We start from the raw sequence: 20329 nt of genomic DNA, 5'->3' as shown, positions 1-20329 counted from the left end.
AAATAACTCAAGTCCCAAACCAACATTTCCGCAGGGTCATAATGTCCCCAGCATACATCATGGCAGAGGCATCTGACCATGGAAATCAAGCCACAAAAATAGGAAATACTTCTTTGGCTTCAACATAACACCTCTCTTCCTTTCAAGAAGAGACTTCAGTAAACCTAGTAGAAAGAAATAATACCCTTGCTAAAATACATTAACCCTTGTTCCTACCTTCCCCAAATATGACAGACAAAGGCAGTGTGTATAGGCATTTATTGAAAAACCAACACCTTCTGTTTGTATAAATCAGTCACTCTCCATTTCCATCACCTGTACTTGAGAGCAGAGTGTGTGGTATTTTTCTGGGCTCAAGGCGTAAACTGACAAGGTGTTTAAGAACTTGTCCAGTGGACAGAGCCGGTCAGGACAACCTTTTGGCACCTGCTCCTGTGGAAGAGACAAAACTCAGCAGAGCCACTAAGGACCCTGGCCTGCTATTTTCTCCTATACCCAAAGATCGAGAGGCTTTGACCCAATGGTGTGTGCATGCACACATATAACAGCCAAGGAGGCCCCACTACCCAGTCAGCTTCTAAAGTAGGAGCACCACGCCCTGCTTGGTCACGCAAGTACTGCTTATTGAATTGACTGGGGAGACACAGTCACATTATACCCCAAGCTGGAAGGGTGAGAGGTCTAATCACTAAGGAGTGCTCTAGCATCTGCCCTGGGCAGCAACTTGCTGAAGCAGCCAAAGCACCCACAGCTCTGAAAGCGTACACTGCCTCCCAAAGACATCATCATTAATTTTCAAAACAGGCCTCCCAGTCAGGATGTTACATCCTGGCAGAGACACTCAGGGGAAGAGGAAGGTGGTCCCGTTCCTGAGTCTATAGCAGATGTGTGAGAAGGCCCAGGTCCTAGCCTGCCACCTATTTCCAGTTCTGCCTCATCTCTGGGTTACAGCTATGAGTCATTCCATTGGATCCAGAGAGCTGACCGTACCAAGGAGACTCCATTGAGCCTGAGGAGGGAGGCTTGGTGCTAAGACTGGAGAGTGGGGCTGGAGGGGCCTAGCTACCACCCAGTTGCACCTCACAGGTCTTACCTCCCCACGGTAATAGAGCTGCACAAACCACTCCTTAGATTCCTGGTGCTGATAGAGTTCCATGGTCAGATCAACAGCAAATGGGGGCCATTTGTGGTCAAAAATCCCCAGGGTGATTAAGAGAGGCACGAGGGTCACATCATGAGCAGCATAGAGGTACAGCTTTCTGCAAGGAGAAAACAGTCCTCCACAGTCCTTTACCTCAGGACTCTGGAGGCCAGGATGCTGTCTGCCTCCTTTAAGTAAAAAACAACACTTGCCTCAAAACCAGGTAACATCTAGAAGTCATCTTCTAAAGTAGAAACTGAGCATGTGTGGCTTGGCCCTACCTCTCTTCTCTCCTTGGGAGCCGCCTGTCTGTGGCAAATGTTCTTCCTACTTACAGCTGTGTGATGCATTTAGCGAACACTCTCTCCTCCTTGTTAGCGAGGCTTGTAGTTTGAGGAAACTAAGCTCATTTTGAAGGCATATTAATAAGGTTGTTCGGCCTTCAACACATTCTCCAAATGGCTTTAATCGTAAGAAAGGTGCCATTTTAATCTATATCTGCTTGTCCCTTGTATCTATCTCTTAGGAAAGATCAAGGATTTTATGTGTTGACTCCTAAGCTAGAAGACTAGCATTGGATCCTATAGTATTTGACAGATAAAAAGTCAAGGGGGGCAAGGTAGCAAGGGCCGGTTAGAAATGTATTGGCATTGCAGGTGCTGTGAAGTATAGGGAAGGGCACTGGCATATCTGCTATTATAAATCTGGCCCAAAGTTCTTGAATGTTCCTATTACCTCACTGACCCATACTATTCTGGTGCTTGTGAGTTTCTAGCTATTTTACGGTCTCTCTTTTTCTAAAGAAGGCAGCCTACAAGAGTGCTTCTCCAATAGTAGGTGCATACAAATCCCCTGAGGATCTTGTTAAAATGCAGATTCTAATTCAGTAAGTCAGAATCTAACAAGCTCCCAGGCAGCAGTGAAGCTGTTCATCTGCAGACCACACTGCTCAGCCAAGTGCTTAGGACATAGAACATTCTAACTCTGTGCCTCTTAACTGGGGTTCCAGGCACTACAAAAGTGGTGATGGAAGTTCAGAAGCTAATTCCAACATTTAAAAATGCCTAGTGGATATCATACCCTTCTAAACACTCAGTGAAGGTGTTCAAACTAAACAACCTATTAAGCTGTTATATCAGTGTGACATCATAATCAGCTACTCTTTCACATGTGTTCAATTAGTTAAAAAAAAAAAAAAAGAAATTTAGAGTTCTTTCTTGCTAACATAAAAATTTCAAACCATGGTGGGATGGGTGCAGCAGGAAGAAAGGTAACGATGTTGTAAACATCTTTAGGACTCATGACATCTTCAACAGCTACCTTCAGGGACTGACAACCTGGTCCTTGCCCCTCTAAAACCTGGGTCCCCTCCTTGCAGCCAGAGCCCCCCCTGCCCTCAGCTGCACAAAGCAGGATTACTGTGGCAGGTACCTGGTCTTGTCTGGGGGAGTGGCAGGATCCACGACTTTCAGCAGGTTGCTCTCCAGGATGTGGAGGAACGGGCCTACTGCCATCTGAAGGCTTTCCCTATGGCGAGTAAACAACATTGAAGCAACCAGTGGGCACCAGCACTCAGGAATGCAAGCTGGTTCTGCCCTGAGGACCTCCTGAGCTGAGAAGACAAGTAACGCCTGAGGGACAGAGACAGGCAGGAAGGGGAGAAATGGCGCCATCTTCAGTTTGAGTGTTCTCTGTGCACGAAGACTTCCAACAATACAAGCACCAGGATATGGACCTGGTATGAAAACAACTGAGATGGAAGTGGTAACCAGGATAAATCATGAAGAACTAGTCCTTCAGGTATAAAAGAACAAAGCTGGGAAGGACAGGGTGTAAGTGGTTTCCAAGAATTCCAGAAGGCCCTTAGAAAAGTGATCAGAATAAATAGCATCCTAATCCATGCTTCCCAGAGGCCAACCCTCCCTCTTTGGAGTTTAGACCATAAGGACATGTCTTATCTATTTGGTATTACACAAAGTCCAGCAGTAGTGCGCACAGGGTTGGTGCAGTGGCTGCGTCACTTTCTTTTTTTAAGATTTTATTTATTTATTCATGAGAGACACAGAGAGAGAGAGAGAGCAGAGACACAGGCAGAGGGAGAAGCAGGCTCCATGCAAGGAGCCTGATGTGGGACTCGATCCAAGGTCTCCAGGATCACGCTCTACACTGAAGGCGGCGCTAAACCGCTGAGCCACCAGGGCTGCCCATCTCCACCACTTTCACCCTCAGGTTTGCCACCTTATCATCACAAGGTGGTTACCGCAACCCAAAGCCTGTCATCTCACAGTGGTAAACAAAGCAGGCAGCTGTGCCAATAAGGGGCAAAAAGGCTTGGTTTTGGTGCCTCTTACCTTTTATCAAAGAGGAGGAAAAACCTCTTCCAGAATTCCCACAGCCTAATCACGGACTAATGAGAATGCGGTTGTCCTGATTGGCTTAGGCCAATCTTCTTTTGTGGTGACAGGGTAAATAAATGACCGCCTTTATAAATCAAGGAATGTTGAAGCAATGGGTGAGGAGTAGGCAACCAATACCGTATGCAACATATACTTTCCAGAAGAATGTACACAGGCCAAGCCAAGCTGGATGGCACTGTGAGGTCATCTAATTTGTTCTTGAAGAAACATCAGTTTTATGAAAGCAGGGCTAATTTAAATAGAAAGAAGAATCAGACCTTATTTAAAATGCTTTACACTGGGAGAAAATAAACTCTGGCCATTTTCCAAATCCAACCCACTTGCCTATTTTGTAAATAAAGTGTTATTGGAATATAGCTGTGCCCATTTGTTTGCATATCATCTATGGCAGCTCTTCTGCTACGTGGTCAGAGATGAGTAGCCGCAACAGATAATGCATGGGCTGCGAAGCCTAAAATATTTACCAAATGTGTGTGTGTGTGTGTGTGTGTGTGTGTGTGTGTGTGTGTGTAGGGGAGGGCAGTGACAATTTAGGCTGGTGGGGCCACTTCAGGAACAGATGGGGGGAAGGTGGTAAGTCATAGTGAGTGGTGGCAAGGTGTATGGCATGGCTGGAGCCTTCTGGATGTACTGACTCTGAGTGGGAGAAAAGCAGCCAGAGGTTCTTACTCTTATGTAACAGGCCCTGAAAATTCTTGAAATGTTAGCCACTTTTTTTTCCCACTCATCTCCCCAGGACTGATCCTCTATTACACAGCTCCTCCTCTACCAAGTTACCTATTCTCAGTGCAAGCCAAATGTTCTTAATCTATCAAAGAAAGGTGTTGTTTTCTTTTAAATTTGGTAAGAGAGAAACTCTCCATTCTGGTAGACAAGAAACAGGCCTTCTAAAAACAGATCCCAGGAACACAAAAAACACTCAGGGCTGATAGGTGATCTGGCCTAAGTCCTGGCTCTGCCTTGCTCGTCAAGCCTAGGTGAGACAACCCACATCACTCAAGTCCAGTTTCTTCAGCTCTCAATCCAGGATGTGGACACTGTCAGGGATAATGACATGCCCCTCATAGCGAGAATAGGAAAATGACTTTTAAGTTGTAAACTAATGAACAAAGTGGGCAGTCATTATTTTTCTGTTAGCTGTCCCCACCCAAACACCCAAACCCTTTGAAACTTAAAGTAAAAGGGGGAAAAGTCAGTGATTATGAGAAACTCAGCGGTGAGTGGTGGCTCCTGGTTTTGTATAACAGTGAATGGAAGCACCCCAGGTCACCAGTCCCAGCTCCAGAAGTGTAAGGACTTAAAGCTGAATCCATTCAATAGGCCAGCAGAACATGGTGATTTCTACCTCAGCATATATAGAGACCCAGCTGGCAGGTGTGAACAGGCCTGGTGAACTCTCTTCCCCACATACTGGGAGGCCTGGCCAAGCATGACTTGATGCCAGCAGCTGAAGAGACTCCTCACCTGTCTTCCCCTTGGATAACATACAAGGCTGTGTCCACAGCTCTCTGCTCAATCATCCGTGCAAACCTCTTCAGTGTGGGGCAGCTCAGGAGGCTGTGCACCTGAAAGGACCACAGGGACAGTTTTACAAAGAAATGCTTCTCATTCACTGAATTTGGCAGCCGATCAGCTTCCACAGAGCCTTCGGGAGCCTGTCTTCTCCTGGGGAGGGGTCTTAACAGCTCAAAAACCTATCCCCAAGGCCCTTCTGAAGCAATTCCTAGAGATCTGAAGGCCCAGGGAAAGAAAGAAAGCTGCTTTTCCTTCCTTTCTGATGGCTCCTTACCTACTTCAAAATGAAAAACATTTGTATTTTTTAAAACCATAAAAAATAAGTAAATAAAATACAGAGTGCAGAATTCATAAATTTCTACATGACTTTCATTTTCCCCAAATGGATTTCTAAAAAGTATGCCATGTAAATACTTTATATAAACCCTCATCTTATAACCTTACACCTATTTTACCCATAGCATGGGGCATTTCTGCCTTCTGGGAACACTGTCATCCTGACAATTGAGGGAAGGAGGATCCAGGTTATACTACACCTTTAGGAGTCTAGCTTTCGAATCTAGAGAAGGCTTTCCCATTGTGTGGTCTTCAGTATTTATTAGATAAAAAAGATTCTATGGCTAAATAAGTTTGGGGAAAATAGATTTAAAGATTGACCAGCTTGCTTTACATCTTAGATTCTTTAATACGCTGCTGTGCACATAGACTCTCCAAAAAGTGATATAATGGGGATTCTAAACTTTTAGACAATCCCTCCCTACACATCACCCACCCAGCCCCTGCCTGCTCATAGTATACACACTTATATCACACTTGTATTCTGGAGAGCACACCTCAAGGAATTCTGATCTACAGTTAAATATCCATGCGCCTAACAAAGTGAGGAGTCTTCCCTGATTGTGTCCTATTACTCAGTTCCCACACCCATTCCACCTGCAAGTCCCACACAGTTGCCTCCACACACACCCCTCCACCTGGTTCTAACTCAGGAGCCAGCCTGTCCAGGTTCCTATCCCCAGATCCCCCACTCCCAGGGCTGGAGGATAGTCATCCAACCTGCTCGGCAGCCACATTGTCAAGTAGGCTGAAGAAGTCCACTCCATCATTACTGGTGATGCCCATCCCTTCCCTGACCTTTTGCAAATCCTCTGAGATTCCTGGCTGCAAAGAGGCAGCCTTCCTCCGTCCTCTGCCAAAAAATAAAAAGTAATCCCATATATTGTAAAGTATATCTCATTCATCATTTGGGATTTTATTTATTGCTCAATAACAAGACATTGGGATTTGTTGGTATTATTCCCATCTTACACGAGTCAATTGGGGTTCTATGAGTTCAGATGACTTATGAAAGTAAGTTAGCAGGTACCAGGGCTAGAATAAAAGCCTGGATTTCCAAATTCCACTCTAGCATTTTCTTCTATTATACCAAGAACAATACAACCAAGGCCTAGGTCTGCTTGAAAACAACATTCTCTCTCTTCTGTGGAACACAGTCTTCACACAGCCCTGAAACATCTGAACACTGTAAAGCGTCAACAGCTCAAGCCAATCTATTCTACAGGGCAGCAAATTAGTAAGAGAAGGAAAATCTGTGTCTTCTGCTTGCCCACCTAGATTTGCAGTTCAACCGCTGGCTTAATCATCTTTTACTTAACCTGTCAGTGTCTTCATCTGCCTCTTCTGAGAGCCCACAATGGTCAAGATGACAATGGTTTATAAAGGCAAACTCCACTCAGGTTGTACATACCATCTCTCCAGCCCAGCACGTGGCTATTCTTAAGCTTGCTGTACCTTCACTATGAATTTGTGACTGTGAACAAGAGCTTCTTCATTTCCTGGACAGCAATGTCAGGCCTTACTGTAAAGCAATCCTTCCCGCCCCTTATCCACCAACATGGTAAGCCTAGGCAGGCCCTGTGTTCAGGCAGAGTCTGCCAGCAAAAGTGGTAAAAGGCTGTCTGTTCCCCACTGATGAGCAAGAACCCAGGACAATTACCTGGTTCTTTCCTGCAGGTTCCAGCAGTTTTGGTAATTGGGGTACAAGACTTCTGAGCTTGCTTCATCAGTGTGGATGATGATGGGTCCTGGAAGGAAGGTGAAAGCACAGGCAAAAGAGACTTCAGCTTGTTCTTCCCAGCATCTACCCACTCTCTTCTTCTCTGGTCTGCTTCAGGGAACAGATCATCAAGGTTATTCCTTAGGGACAATAACTGCCTTCAATATGCCCTGGCCTTGCCAACAGCCAACAGAAGGCCTTCTATGGTCTGAGAAATGGAGAAAGCAAGTAGCAGCCTTGTTCTATCTGGCACAACCCCTCCTATTGGGCCATGTATAGACTAGCGCAGGCACAGACTTGGATCAGACCAGCATTTCCCTGACCCATTCCAAAATATTCCTGAATAAAAGCACTAGCAGCACTTGTGCATTATAACAAAGAATGGGCTGTCCCTGACTCTATCAGAACTAGGTGACTTTCTTGCTTTTCAAAGTCCAATCCTATAGACCAAAATGGTGACTTAGCACATGGCAATCTAAGAAAAGTGACTACAAGGTCACAAATCCTGTCAGCCCCACAGCCTTGCCCGAAAGGGAAGCCAGGTTTCCAGGTGAACTGCCAAGAACCACACACGTTAGACTACAAACAATGTTTCTTATATAGTTGATCCTTGAACAACAGGGGTTAGGGTCACTGATCCCTACCCCCTACAGTCGAAAATCCATATATAACTTTCGATTCCCCAAAAACTTAACTACTAATAGCCTACTGTTGACTGGGAGCCTTACTAGTAACATAAATAGCTGATTAATCCATATTTTGTATGTTATATGTAGTACATTACTGTATTCTTACAATCAGGTAAGCTAGAGAAAAAAATATGATTAAGAAAATCTTAAGGAAGAGAAAAATACATTTACACTTCTGTACTGTACTTATAAAAAAAATCATGTGTAAGTGTACCCATGCAGTTCAAACCCATGTTGTTCAAAGATCAGTTGTATACTTCACAGTAGCTCGCTACTGCTCAGAGCTCACAAGTATCTTTATCCTCTTTCATCAATACCCAGAGAAGGTGCTCTTATACCTTCCGATGCTTTGCCCTGTGCCAGACAGGTACATAGTGAAGGTACAGACTGGTAGCCTCCCTTTCTACATAACTCAAGCCTGACCTTCTCTGATGGCAAAAGAAAGAGCCTCTTCAGCAGCTCTCTGGAATTCACTGAGGTCAATATGTGAGGTGATTAGATGAATTTTTTTTTTGATTAGATGAATCTAAGCCCCAAAGAGCTAGTATTCTCAAACAAATTATTCATAGTCAAAACTCCAGTAGCATATGGTAACTTTACTAAATTCAGACACCACTTTGTTGATCAAATAATCAGGGGTTCTCTCCAAATATATGTTCTCTGAGCGAAGAGCATAAAGGTGAAGAGTGTAGATTCTGGAACCAGACTGCCAGACTTTGAATCCCTGTTTCACCATTTACCAGCTTTGTGTCCCTGGGACTCTCTGTGCCTTAATTCTCTTATTTGTAAATTAGGGATAATATTACTTACATCATAGGGTTATTACAAGAATTAAACAAGTTAGTATATACAAAACTATTAGAAAAAGGTTTGGTACATGGTCAAATTAGAGTCCCAGGATACTTGGGTCCAGTGTCTAGTGATGATAAACCACTTCCCTCTCTGCTGGGAACAGGAGGCAGTCTCAGTCTGAGACCTGCCCATAGGTCAGGCTGTCTCCAAGAAACAGCTTTCCTATTCCAATTGTACTTTTGGTGTTTCTGAGGAGAGGGCATTTGCCTCTTAAAAGCTGGGCAAGTAAGAGTTTTTAGAGGCCAGGCACTGTGGACTATTCCAAAGCTCAGGGGCTCCTAGGAAGTAAGAGGAAGCCCATTCTGTTTGCTTTATGTTACTTAGATACATGCTGTTTGTGTTCACTAGCCAACTGTAGCTGGAATTAGCAGCTGTACCCAAGCCGGAGTGGGGTAAGGCCAACCTCCTCTGGCCTGGAGGTTTCTATTATCTTACATAGTTTATTTTTCTAAAGGCTGATGAAAATCTTGTATCTATTTGAGATACTGCTAAAGAAGCTAAGCAAGCACCTTTGCCTTACGGCACCATTTTAGTATTTTGATATTGGTGAGGTCATGTTGACATGAAACTCAGACTGGCAATTAAATGTAAATTTGCATCAAGTACAAATGACAAAATGCAGCTCCATTTGATAGTCAAAGGGCCTCAGTACATGAGGTCCATGAGGGAAAATAACAAATGCGGTCCTTGGTGGTGAAAGGTTGGGTACCACTAGCTGTGATCATTCACTAGTTGAACATGTCAAAACCCAAACACAACCGACTTTCTCAATGAGGAAAGGCTGAACAGAATACTATTAATACCATCTGGGTCATGCTGTGGATTATCATCACCACCAGAGCAACAGTAGTAAGCTGGGGTCCCAGCTAAGTGTCCCTCCTGCCCTCCTTCCTTTTCAAGCAGTGTCTTACCTAAGCTAAAAGTCCCCATATGTTTCACAAGACCTGATTAGGGTTGCCTCATGCAGCCTATGTAGCAGCTTAAGGGGAGAAGTCAGGAGCCAGAGGCACATCAGTATGGCTGATGCATCACTGCAGATGTGTGGGTCAGAGTGGTAAGGCAGCAGAAGGCCAGGCAACAGAGGACTCATGAGGATAGGTACACCACAGAAGCCATGTACATAGGAGAGGAGAAACCAAAGGAATAGGCACCAACAAAGAGGGCAAGGAGGGCTTTGGAAGTAAGAAAGCTCCTCCGGGATAGGGGCTAACTTCTAGACTCCAAATTCAAACCTTCTTTCTGACATTGGAAAAGCCCAGCCAGCAAACACCGGGTAGACTCCAGATTCCGATATATATTAGTGGAACGGACACTGGAAAAAAAGAAAGGTAGAGACATTCATAAAAGGACATTCATATATTACTTTATCCTACAGAGTAGCTGAGAGGCTTTAAAGATCACATAAGGGGAGCTATGGGGGTGGGAAGAATCTCTGTGGGATGGCTGCCCCAGAGAAGGGACCTGAAAGCCAATGAATGTCACCTCCATTGACCACATGTTCACAGGATCCTACTATACAAGGGTAACAGCCCCAAGCTATGTTGGGTGAGAATGGGAATCATCGGGGGGGTCAGTACAGGTTTCTTAATGCTTAAGACCTTCAAGTGGGTGCAGCATCCCTTTTTTGAGTGACTCACAAGACCTCCAGTGGATTGAAGGTTGGCGAAAGAAAGGGGATGTCCTCCACATAGTTCTTCCTCAGCCTCTCTCCTAGGGCAAACATCTGCTGCATGCCCACATTAGTCAGCTGTCCAGCAAACATGCCCCCCTAATATGGGGCAGAGAGATAGAGAAGAATGAAAATACCTCATAGCCTGCTAAACTCAGCCCAGAGAAAACCATGGAAACGTCACAGTGAGCTTCCCAGAGGAGGGAAGCATTGCTCACCTTCAGTTTGGTCTCACGGTATTGAGAGTCGAAAGGAGAATGCGGTTTTGGGCCACCAGCTAGATTGGTGACGGTGTAATCAAACTGAGTATGGGGTGGGACCTCTAATAGCTGGAGATTCCACTCTGCCTGTTGTGACCACAAAAAACAACACATTGTTTAGAAGTTTCTTGAAACTTACAGCAGTAATATCCAGCAGCACTTGGAAGACATAGCTGGAACCACAGACACTAGCTAGGCCCACAACTTTCGCACAAGAAGGAAAAAAGCTAACTCTAGAAAAGACCGTAATTTAGTACTCCAGGGATCCTTAGCCCAAGTCCTGTTACTGCTCCACTAGTCCTCACTATTGAGATGTTGCTCTGGCACTGAGCCCAGACTCCAATAAAGGAGAGAAATGCCGGAATGCCTGGCATTCAAATACTTGGTAAATGAATGAATGAATGAATGAATGAACAAATGAATGAATATAATATAATGTCAGTGAGCATAAATTTGTAAGAATTCCTTAGGAACCAATCTGCAGGTTTCTATGCATCCTGCCCTCAAGGGCTCTACTTAACATCCCCTGTAACTACCACCTATTTCCCGTCCTCTCATCCAATTTCTCAAGCAATTGGTTGCCCCCTAAGAAACCTTCACTTCTTCACCATCTTCCTTCTCTCCTTAAGAGAGACCTGGCTCCTGCTCCACTGTACTATAATGGTTTCGAAATATCACAAGTAGCCATATGTCTCAGAGCTCCAACTGCCCATGAAACTCTTACACTCATTGAGTCAGATATGATGACTTCAATTTTAAAAACAAGTCTTTCTTCTTTCCATATACCAGCTTCTCTTCCCAACATATTATGTATGTCACTCACAATGATACCACAGTTATCCTAGGCTCCAAAACTCAAACCTCACTCTTCACCCACTGCTCCACCAGTCTTGCACTAAACTCTATTGATCACTGTCTAGAAAAAAAGTCACTCCCAAAAGTCTTTTATCTCACTGTCACCGTGTAAAATCTTATTACACAGATTATCTTCCCCCTCACCCCCATGAATCCTGCTAAGTCATTTTCATCATATCAATAGCTTTTTTTTTTTAAGATTTTTTTTTTTAAGAGTGAGTTATTCATGAGAGACACACAGAGAGAGGCAGAGACACAGGCAGAGGGAGAAGCAGGCTCCCTGCAAGAAGCCCGATGTGGGACTCGATCCTGAATCCCAGGATCACGACCTGAGCCAAAGGCAGACACTCAACTGCTGAGCCACCCTTGGTGTCCCTGTCCCAGTTACTCAATAGTTTTTTCCTAATGTTTCAAGCAATAAGCACTTGGCATTCCAGGGCTTCTCTACCTTGGCTCAGCCCCTGTTCCCAGCTGTACTGTCACTATGCCTCTTTCCTCCCCTCCCCAGACCAGATCACGCCCACTGCTTCCTCTGCATCTTCTTTTAGCTTGCTTCTCCCTTGCTTGTAGGGACTCCTATCCCTACTGTCCATCCATTTTCTCTTCAAGGTCCAGTGATAGCTCAAGTCTTACTTTTCATCAGTGACTACTCCAGCTTTTAGTGGATTGTCTTCTTACCTGAATTCCTACAGCACTTAAAATCATAAGAACCGTATTTAAGTCAATTCCCCACTACTTTGTTTTGTTTTAAAACTAACATTTGAAAACTTCCCTATGTCATGCATCATTATATTTATCTTGGTCTCTCCCAGAAATTCCCAGGAGAGCAGCACTGGGAATGTCAGGTTCCTTTCACACAAAGGAAACCCCGATTCTTTCAAAAGGCTTTGTCTCCCTCCCACCTGTAGCCAATCCCCCAAACCTGAACCTCTTCCCCCAGGGGTGCTACAGCAACTGATATCAAAAGACTAGGTGTTCAGAGCACAGACCTTCTTCCCAGTGTCTTTTAAAGATTTTTTTTTAATTTTTATTTATTTATGATAGTCACACAGAGAGAGAGAGAGAGAGAGAGAGGCAGAGACACAGGCAGAGGGAGAAGCAGGCTCCACGCACCGGGAGCCCGACGTGGGATTCGATCCTGGGTCTCCAGGATCAAGCCCTGGGCCAAAGGCAGGCGCCAAACCGCTGCGCCACCCAGGGATCCCCTTCCCAGTGTCTTTTAATCCCAGTTCCTTCTTTCAGAGTTCTGACTCTATAACCTCCCTGCATAAATCCTTCAATGACTCACAAATACATGATGGCCCTTGCCTCCCCCCTGCCCCTACTTCAGTATTTCTTCCCTGACCTACACACTTAGTCTCTAGCCATATAACTTTGTTTTCTATAGCACCGTCCTCACACTTCCTGGTCTTTCAACCTCATGTTTCTTCTACCTGGGATTTTCTTTCTCCTTTCATCTGGAAGGATTTCTGCTCATTCCACAAGACAGCTTAAATGTTCCCAGAAGCTGTGACCATGGGCCCATGCTCTCAGCCTCAGTGGCTCTTTTGGTAGCCTTTACCAAACTGTATTAGAAGAGCTCCATTACAAGTCCGCCCTGCTCAGCAGTCCTGCTCTGAGAACAGACTGGGTTGTCTATTTACCCCTGCATTTTCAAGCCCCAGCAAAGAGCTTGGCACACAATAGGTACAATTAACCGTTCCAACAATTTGCCAGACCTTTGTGGAAGATACAAAGATGGAAAGAACATGATGACCCTGCCTTTTCTGGATTTTTAAGTTAGTAGAGACAGCAAGCTATGAATGTAAACGATATAGCAGCACTAATACAGAAACTACAAGAAGAAGCCAGATGAAGGCCACAGCTGTTCAAAGACAAGAAAGACCTTCTCTTCTGGCTGGGAATTCAGGAAAAGTTTCATGGCATGAGTGGCCTTCGAAGTGAAGAGAGGATTTAGATGAGCAAAGACCAGGACTTGAGAATTATTCTCAAGGTAAGGAGGTAGGTAAGGAGAGAGTAGTATTCAGAATTCCAAGAATAGGTAAAAGTTTGAGCAAGGCAGAGATGGCGAAGAATGCATATAGGAAAGAAGTGGTTTGCCTCAACCTAGGAGCAGTTTTCAAACTTTTTAATTAGCAAATACCAAACAGAGTTTGATTTTAGATTTCCACAAAGGCAAAAACTAGAGTTCCTCTAGTTGAAGTAGGAGTGGGAACACAGAAGCCCAGCCACTCAGCATCCCCCTGGGCCACAGACTCCAAAGAATAGTTGGAAAACCAGCAGCACAGATCACCATAATTGGAATGGGAAGACTGATGCAGAAACCAGTTTCAAGATGTCTGCAATAGAGCTGATGAGGGCCTAAGGCCTCATCTAAGGCAGTAGAAACAGAAGGGATGGACACAATGCATGTGAGTCAAACCTGGCAAGCAAGTAGATAAAAGTTTTATTTGGGGGCTATGTTGGTAGGTCAACTTGGAAGAATAAAGAAAAAAATTACTTCGATTTTGAGGCTGGATGCCTAAGGTGACAAGAGGTCCTCCGTGACTAAAACTAAGACCAGCACAGAAGACCATTGACAAGCTGAGTTCAGTGTTGGACATTTTAAATTTGAGGTACCTCCTTTGTGTTCCCAGGGCTTCCAGCATATTCCCATAGTTGGAGTCTCTTTTCTCTCTGCTTCAGCACATCTTAAATTCTTCTTTTTTTTTTAGAGGTTTTATTTATTTATTGAGAGACACACAGAGAGAGGCAGATACACAGGCAGAGGGAGAAGGTCCCCAGGACCCCGGGATCACGCCCTGAGCCAAAGGCAGATGCTCAACCACTGAGTCACCCAGGCGTCCTGTACATTTTAAATTCATTTACAGTCAAGACTGAATTATCCACCCTTGTAAGTCCAGTGTCTAGCCCAGGTCCTGACACCAAGTCAACAACAGGGCCTATTCAGCCTCACTAAGAAATCTCCTGGGGAAAAAAAAAAAAAAGAAAGAAATCTCCTGGGGAAAAAAAAAAAAAAGAAAGAAATCTCCTGGGGAGCCTGGGGAGCTCAGTTGGTTAAGCATCTGACTCTTGATCTCAACTGGGTCCTGGTCTCAGGATTGTGGGATCTGAGCCCGTGGTGGGCTTCTTGCTCAGCAGGGAGTCTGCTTAAGATTTTCTTTCCTTCTCCCTCTGCTCCTCTCCCTGCTCTCTCTCACTCTCTCAAATGAATAAATAAATATTAAAACAAAAAAAAAAAGGAGAAGAAAAAAGAAATCTCTTCCTGTTAAGGACATCTTCCAACAGAAGGTTCTTTGGCATTTCCCAGAAGATGACTCCTGGAAGTGCAGGTCATGTCAAAGCTACAGTACATGTTTTTAAAATTTGAAGAACAGATGATACACCAGTTCCATACATGGTGTCCACCCCCTAAACAAACTCTCATTCTCACTCTTGCTCTTCAGCTTCAAAGTTAGTGGCAAAGACTAACTTTATAATTTTACTTACTTATGCCCCATTTTCAAGAACTTAAAGTAGATGATAGCAATAGCTAAAATATAGTAAAACAATCAATTCAAAGTAGGCAAGAAAGACAAAAGCAAACAAGTATACGGACAAAAATTGGACACAGAAATAAAGTTTCTCAAAAATGTACACTATAAAGATCCATATACTTAATTGTAGAGGGGGCAAAGATTCGGCACTAGGCTCTCTGGCTTTTATGTAAAGGAGAAACTCCATCAGCTAGACAAGCCTAGAGATAAAAGCAAGACAACTGTTCAGGAGAAGCACACCACTTCTAATGCTAACAGACAAATTCCTCCCAAGGGTCCTCATAAAGAGGATAGAGTAATATAATGAACATCTTTTCAGTAGTCACAGCAATGGGTTCTATGGGATTGTTTCTCATAGTTTCCTCAACACAGAATGATGACATCTCACCAAAGCACATTTCTGTGAAGATAATACTATACTAGGATTGATATGCTACATTCCAGAGGTAAAAGAAAAAAATCTACATAAAAATAAACAAAACCTTTCTGCGTGTAGATTTTAGAATAAAGCAATGGGCGGCGTTGGGGGTAGGTACCTGAGTACTCAGTTAGTTAAGCATCTGCCTTTGGCTCAGGTCATGATGGCGGAGTTTGGAGATAGACCCCCATGTCGGGGTCCCTGCTTAGTGGGGAATCTACTTCTCCCTCTCCTCCTCCCCCTGCTTATGTGTGCTCTCTCTCTCACACAAACAAATAGATAAAATCTTTAGAATAAAGCAATGGTTTTAAACCATGGCTGCAGACTGGCATCACAGAAAAGTTTTTTTTTTTTTTTAAGATTTTATTTATTTATTCATGAGAGACACACAGAGAGAGAGAAGCAGAGACAGACACAGGCTCCACACAGGATGCCTGACATGGGACTCAATCCCAGGTCTCTAGGATCACGCCCTGGGCTGAAGGCGGCACTAAACCGCTGCCCCTGAAAAAGTTTTTTAAAGAAACTGATGCCTGGCCCCAGCCTGAGCTCATCACATCTGGATATCCTGGGGTTGGTTCACTTTTTTTTTTTTTTTTTTTTAATTTATGATAGTCACACAGAGAGAGAGAGAGAGAGAGGCAGAGGGACAAGCAGGCTCCATGCACCGGAAGCCCGATGTGGGATTCGATCCCGGGTCTCCAGGATCGCGCCCTGGGCCAAAGGCAGGCGCCAATCCGCTGCGCCACCCAGGGATCCGGTTGGTTCACTTTTTAAATGCTATCTAGTCCAGATAATCCTAACGCTTTACCAGAGAGGCTGTTGCCATGTATAGATGCTCTGGTCCAATTAAATCAGAATTTCCAGGAGGGAGACCGAGCATTAGTATTTTTTAAAACTCCACTGAATCCAATGTCCTGCCAAGAACGAGCAGTTAAGAACACTGCTCCAGAGGAATGGATGGACTTAGACATATCCTTCATGCACTGCTTCCTGAATACTGCTTCTCTTAGCTGATTACTGCTTCTCTTAGCTGAGCTTTGGGTATTAAGTAACAATGAGACTGACAATATGCTTCCCAGCTTGCCTACATTATCAAATAAAAAGGAACCCAAATCCCTTAATCAATAGTGTAGCTAAGCTGGACTTTGTTTTATAAAAACGGAAGAACCTGCCTGAGTTGGAGGCCATCTTGCCTAGAGGTGAGCTGAAGGAAATCTGAAAGCAAGGCCACATTTATCTTGTGAATGTGGACTTGGATCTAATCTAATGATCAGAAAAAATAACCAATCAAGTTCCAAAGCTTTATTTCTCAAGCACAGCTAAACGAAGACAATTCAACAGCCATTCAAGTCTAAAAAAAACAACTCCATAAAAGATCTAACTTTTGGGGTGCCTGGGTGGCTCAGTCAGTTATAGTTAAGTGTTTGCCTTGAGCTCAGGTCAGGATCCCAGGATCCTGGGATCAAGTCCTGAGTTGGGCTCCCTGCTCAGCAGAGAGTCTGCTTCTCCCTCTGCCCCTCACCCCTATTTGTGCTCTCACTCATTCACTCTCTCAAATGAAAAATTAAAAAATCTTTTTTAAAAAATCTACTTTTAAACAATGCTACTTTCTGAAGATCTGTGAGATAACTGAATGAAATGACTTGTCACTTTTGTTCATCTATAAACCAGTCACAAGTCTGTATACATCTACCAAAGGCAATTTTAGTTTTAGAATTGTTGCCAGGAAGTCCCTTCTGACTACAGTTAATAGCAGAACCAGGAAGATCAGAAAAGCCCAATAACACCTTCTATCAAAGTGGATCTTGAAAAGAAAACCTTAGAGAAAATATCCAGAAACAAGTTACAGGAAGCTGATGACACCCGCTCACAGCCTAAATTGAAAGAGAGCTGGTTCCACCCCTGGTTTTGTTTTGTTTAAAGATTTTATTTATTTATTCATGAGAGACACACACAGCCTTCACACACATACTGACTCAGGATAAAGTCCTAAAAGAATCTAAATGTTTCTCAGCCCCTTAAGGGAGGATATATACTGTACAAACTAGGTCCAAGCTTAGACATTCAGACTTTTATTCTCTTGCTACCACTGATAGCTTTGTCTTTAACATGAGTCTTCTACCCTTATATGTTATTTTCCAGATTTTCTGTAACAAGAATAAATGAAGGAGAGTGAGTGCACATGAGATGTGTTAAGTACAAAAATCATAAGGAAAATTTAGTGACGTAATACAAAAAGGCAGAGTAAGGGATTGAAAAAGCATCAAAAAGAAAGGAAGGAAGGGAGCCCAGGGCAGGAGGAAAGGAGGGAAGAAGAAAAAAAAAAAAAAAGAAAGAAATTCCAATACCAAGTAGAAAGCGGTATAATCATTCAGAAAGGCTAACTAGAAATCTGGTAATAGAATTAAGTGCCTGCCAAAATGTATTTATTTATGTGGGAAGTGCTTTAAAAGTTTGAGTTCATGCAAAAAACAAAACAAAAGTTTGAGTTCATGCGTGGCCAGCTTTAAAAAGTAGATTTTCAGTTGTAGGGTGTGAGGACACAACTGTAAGGGTTTCTGGAAAGCCAACTATGATCATGAAGAGTATGATAAATATCAGGTTTGGACATCCGTTGAACATGCTCCAACATTAAGCTGGAGGATCAATAATACAAAAGCAGTCCACAGTTAAGTGTGACAGCGAGGGGCCTGAGGATTTCAGATTGCCTCTTTATCCTCATTGGGAAGCCAGTTCTTCAATTACAGGCCTGCCTGCTATCAAAGGTCAGAGACCTTCACTGCTTCTCCCCAAAAATCAAATCCAGGAAGGTTAATCACTTAAAAAAATTAATCATTTGTGCTTTAGTCATAATTATCCTCACAATACCAGTTAGATCTTGAGACACAGCCACAAGACTAGCCAATTAAAAAAAAAAATCCCTTCCACAAAAGTTTTAGACACCCAAAATAGTAAAGGAGAGCCCCAAGATACAGCACTTAATTGTAACAACAACAAAGCCTTCAAGGGATCCCAAATGGTCTCCAGCAAACCCTGAGAAAAAGCTCCTGTAAAATCTGTTCCCAAAGATGTAGAGCTCTGTTATCCACTGTGATCCCAGTTATGGTGGTTCCTGCAACTCTCCACAACCTTCAAAACCATCACACAGAAATGCACTACACTTCTGTTCTCAAGTTCACCCCCAATACCTGTTAAAATGCAGAATCTCCAGCCGACCTCACACCTGCTAAATTAGAATCCTCATTTTAACCAGATCCCTGGGCGATTTAACTAACAAGCACCCTAAGCAGCGCAGTGCTACCAGCTGTGCTACACTACAACCAGGAGGGGCACAACTGGAAGGTCCTCGAGGAGGAAGGGGACCTCGGGGATACCAGGCCAGGACCTCTGCTCAGAGGAACTGCTCAGCGGAACTGGCTAAGGCAGTTTTCCCTGGGTGTGGACCCAGCGGGAACCCAGCTCAGTGAGAGTAAAACTCCAAAGGTGAGAGATCGGTCGACCGCGCGGTCCTCGCCGCAGCAGCCCCCGCCCAGGCCGACCTCTCACCTGCTGCTTCTGCGGGAGCGGCTTGAGGGGGCTCCGCGCCCCGTGTCGGAACACTACTTGCACCATTTTCAGCTCCAGCTGACTCCGGTCGACAGGCTGCCGACCGTCAGGCCCCCGCGGCTCGGCCCGGGCCACCCGCCGCTGGTGGACGCAGTAAGCCAGCGAGGTCAGGACGCCCACCGGGACCCACGTGCGCACGCTGAAGACCCGGGTGATCATGCTGGAAGCCCCGGGCGGCCCTCCGGCGTGAGGCTGCACAAGGCGAATACACTCTCTCCGCCCGCTCCGGGGCTCAGCGGCCGCCTCCAAGGTCCCGGGGACCCGCGGGCGCGCACATCCAGCGACTGCTGCGACTCCCGGCCCCAGAGGGAGCCCCCAAGTGGGAGCGGAGCGGGAGAAGCGGAGGCGGGAACAGCGAAGACTCCCGGGGAGTTTTAACTCGGGTCGGGGTTGGCAGCTCCCGCTCTGCTCCTTATCTTTCGCCCTCCAGGGAACCGTAAACTTGGACTCCAAGTTCGGCCTCCAGGGCTCGGAAGGCACGGGAACCAGCCCCGAGTTCCTCGACGGCAGAGACTCCACGAACGCACACAACTAGATTCCACTTTCTTGTCAGCAAGCTCCCACAGACCTCTTCACCCATCCGAGGACTGTCCCAAGTGGATCCGCGCATAGGAGCATGGGAAAACGAGTCCCGAGGTGTCGCCTGCTTGGAAGGTCTACGTTTTGAGAACTACAACTCCCATAAGGCTGCGGGCGGCGGGCCCTGGGCTGGAGGAATTTACTCGCCCGGGACCTTGGACCTCGCTCCTCAGTCCCAGCGGGTGCAAGTCTCCAGGACTGGGTGCCCAGTTTAATAGCAAATGCGCGAGTTTTCCTGGCCGATGGGGTAGGAAGAGGGAAGGCTGGGATAGATTTGGGGGGCAGAGGGGAGTAATTTAAGTCTAAGGAGTGGAGTGTAAGAGATTTCCTTGAAGTCCTGGAACCGACGGTCGCTGAAACTAAGAGCCAATTTACTGAGTGATTACCATTTGCGAAGGGCGGCACTAGGCATTTTATATTCAATCTTCACCTACTCTACCCCTTCTAATTTTAAAGAGGGCTGAATTGTCGCAAACATGTAGAACTTTAAGCTCACTGATGTGTTTACTCACATCCATAGTATTTCTTGTGGGAAAATCCGGGTCTTGCCTGTGGGTGTCCCAAGGACTAAACACCTTAATTGACATCTAGTAGCCACCTGCTGGTCTGGTTTCCCTTGCATATAGGGGTCCCCCAAGCCTGTGTTCCAGATCTTTGCAACAGGACACAAAGGAACCAGCTGTGTTCATGTGAAGGCAAAGGTCAAGTTGAGAGGAGGGACATTTGGGAGAAG

General features: G+C 44.9%; 1 protein-coding gene across 1 annotated transcript; it reads right to left on the bottom strand.

The window, feature by feature from the left end:
• Positions 1 to 243: 243 nt before the first annotated feature.
• ACP6 (acid phosphatase 6, lysophosphatidic) lies at positions 244 to 19645 on the bottom strand. The gene is made up of 10 exons (XM_041756786.1): positions 18958 to 19645; positions 10558 to 10686; positions 10308 to 10438; positions 9903 to 9982; positions 7070 to 7157; positions 6130 to 6262; positions 5023 to 5123; positions 2573 to 2668; positions 1094 to 1259; positions 244 to 432 (listed from the first exon to the last, which is right to left on the bottom strand). The coding sequence occupies exons 1-10, from the start codon at positions 19174 to 19176 to the stop codon at positions 292 to 294; spliced, it is 1284 nt and encodes a 427-aa protein (XP_041612720.1). The 5' UTR covers positions 19177 to 19645; the 3' UTR covers positions 244 to 291.
• Positions 19646 to 20329: the final 684 nt, after the last annotated feature.

The sequence above is a fragment of the Vulpes lagopus genome, chromosome 5 (genome assembly GCF_018345385.1).
Source record: "Vulpes lagopus strain Blue_001 chromosome 5, ASM1834538v1, whole genome shotgun sequence".
NCBI classification, from domain to species: domain Eukaryota; kingdom Metazoa; phylum Chordata; class Mammalia; order Carnivora; family Canidae; genus Vulpes; species Vulpes lagopus.
The sequence above is the reverse complement of the archived record's forward strand: the minus strand, read 5'-3'. Positions and strand labels throughout refer to the sequence as shown.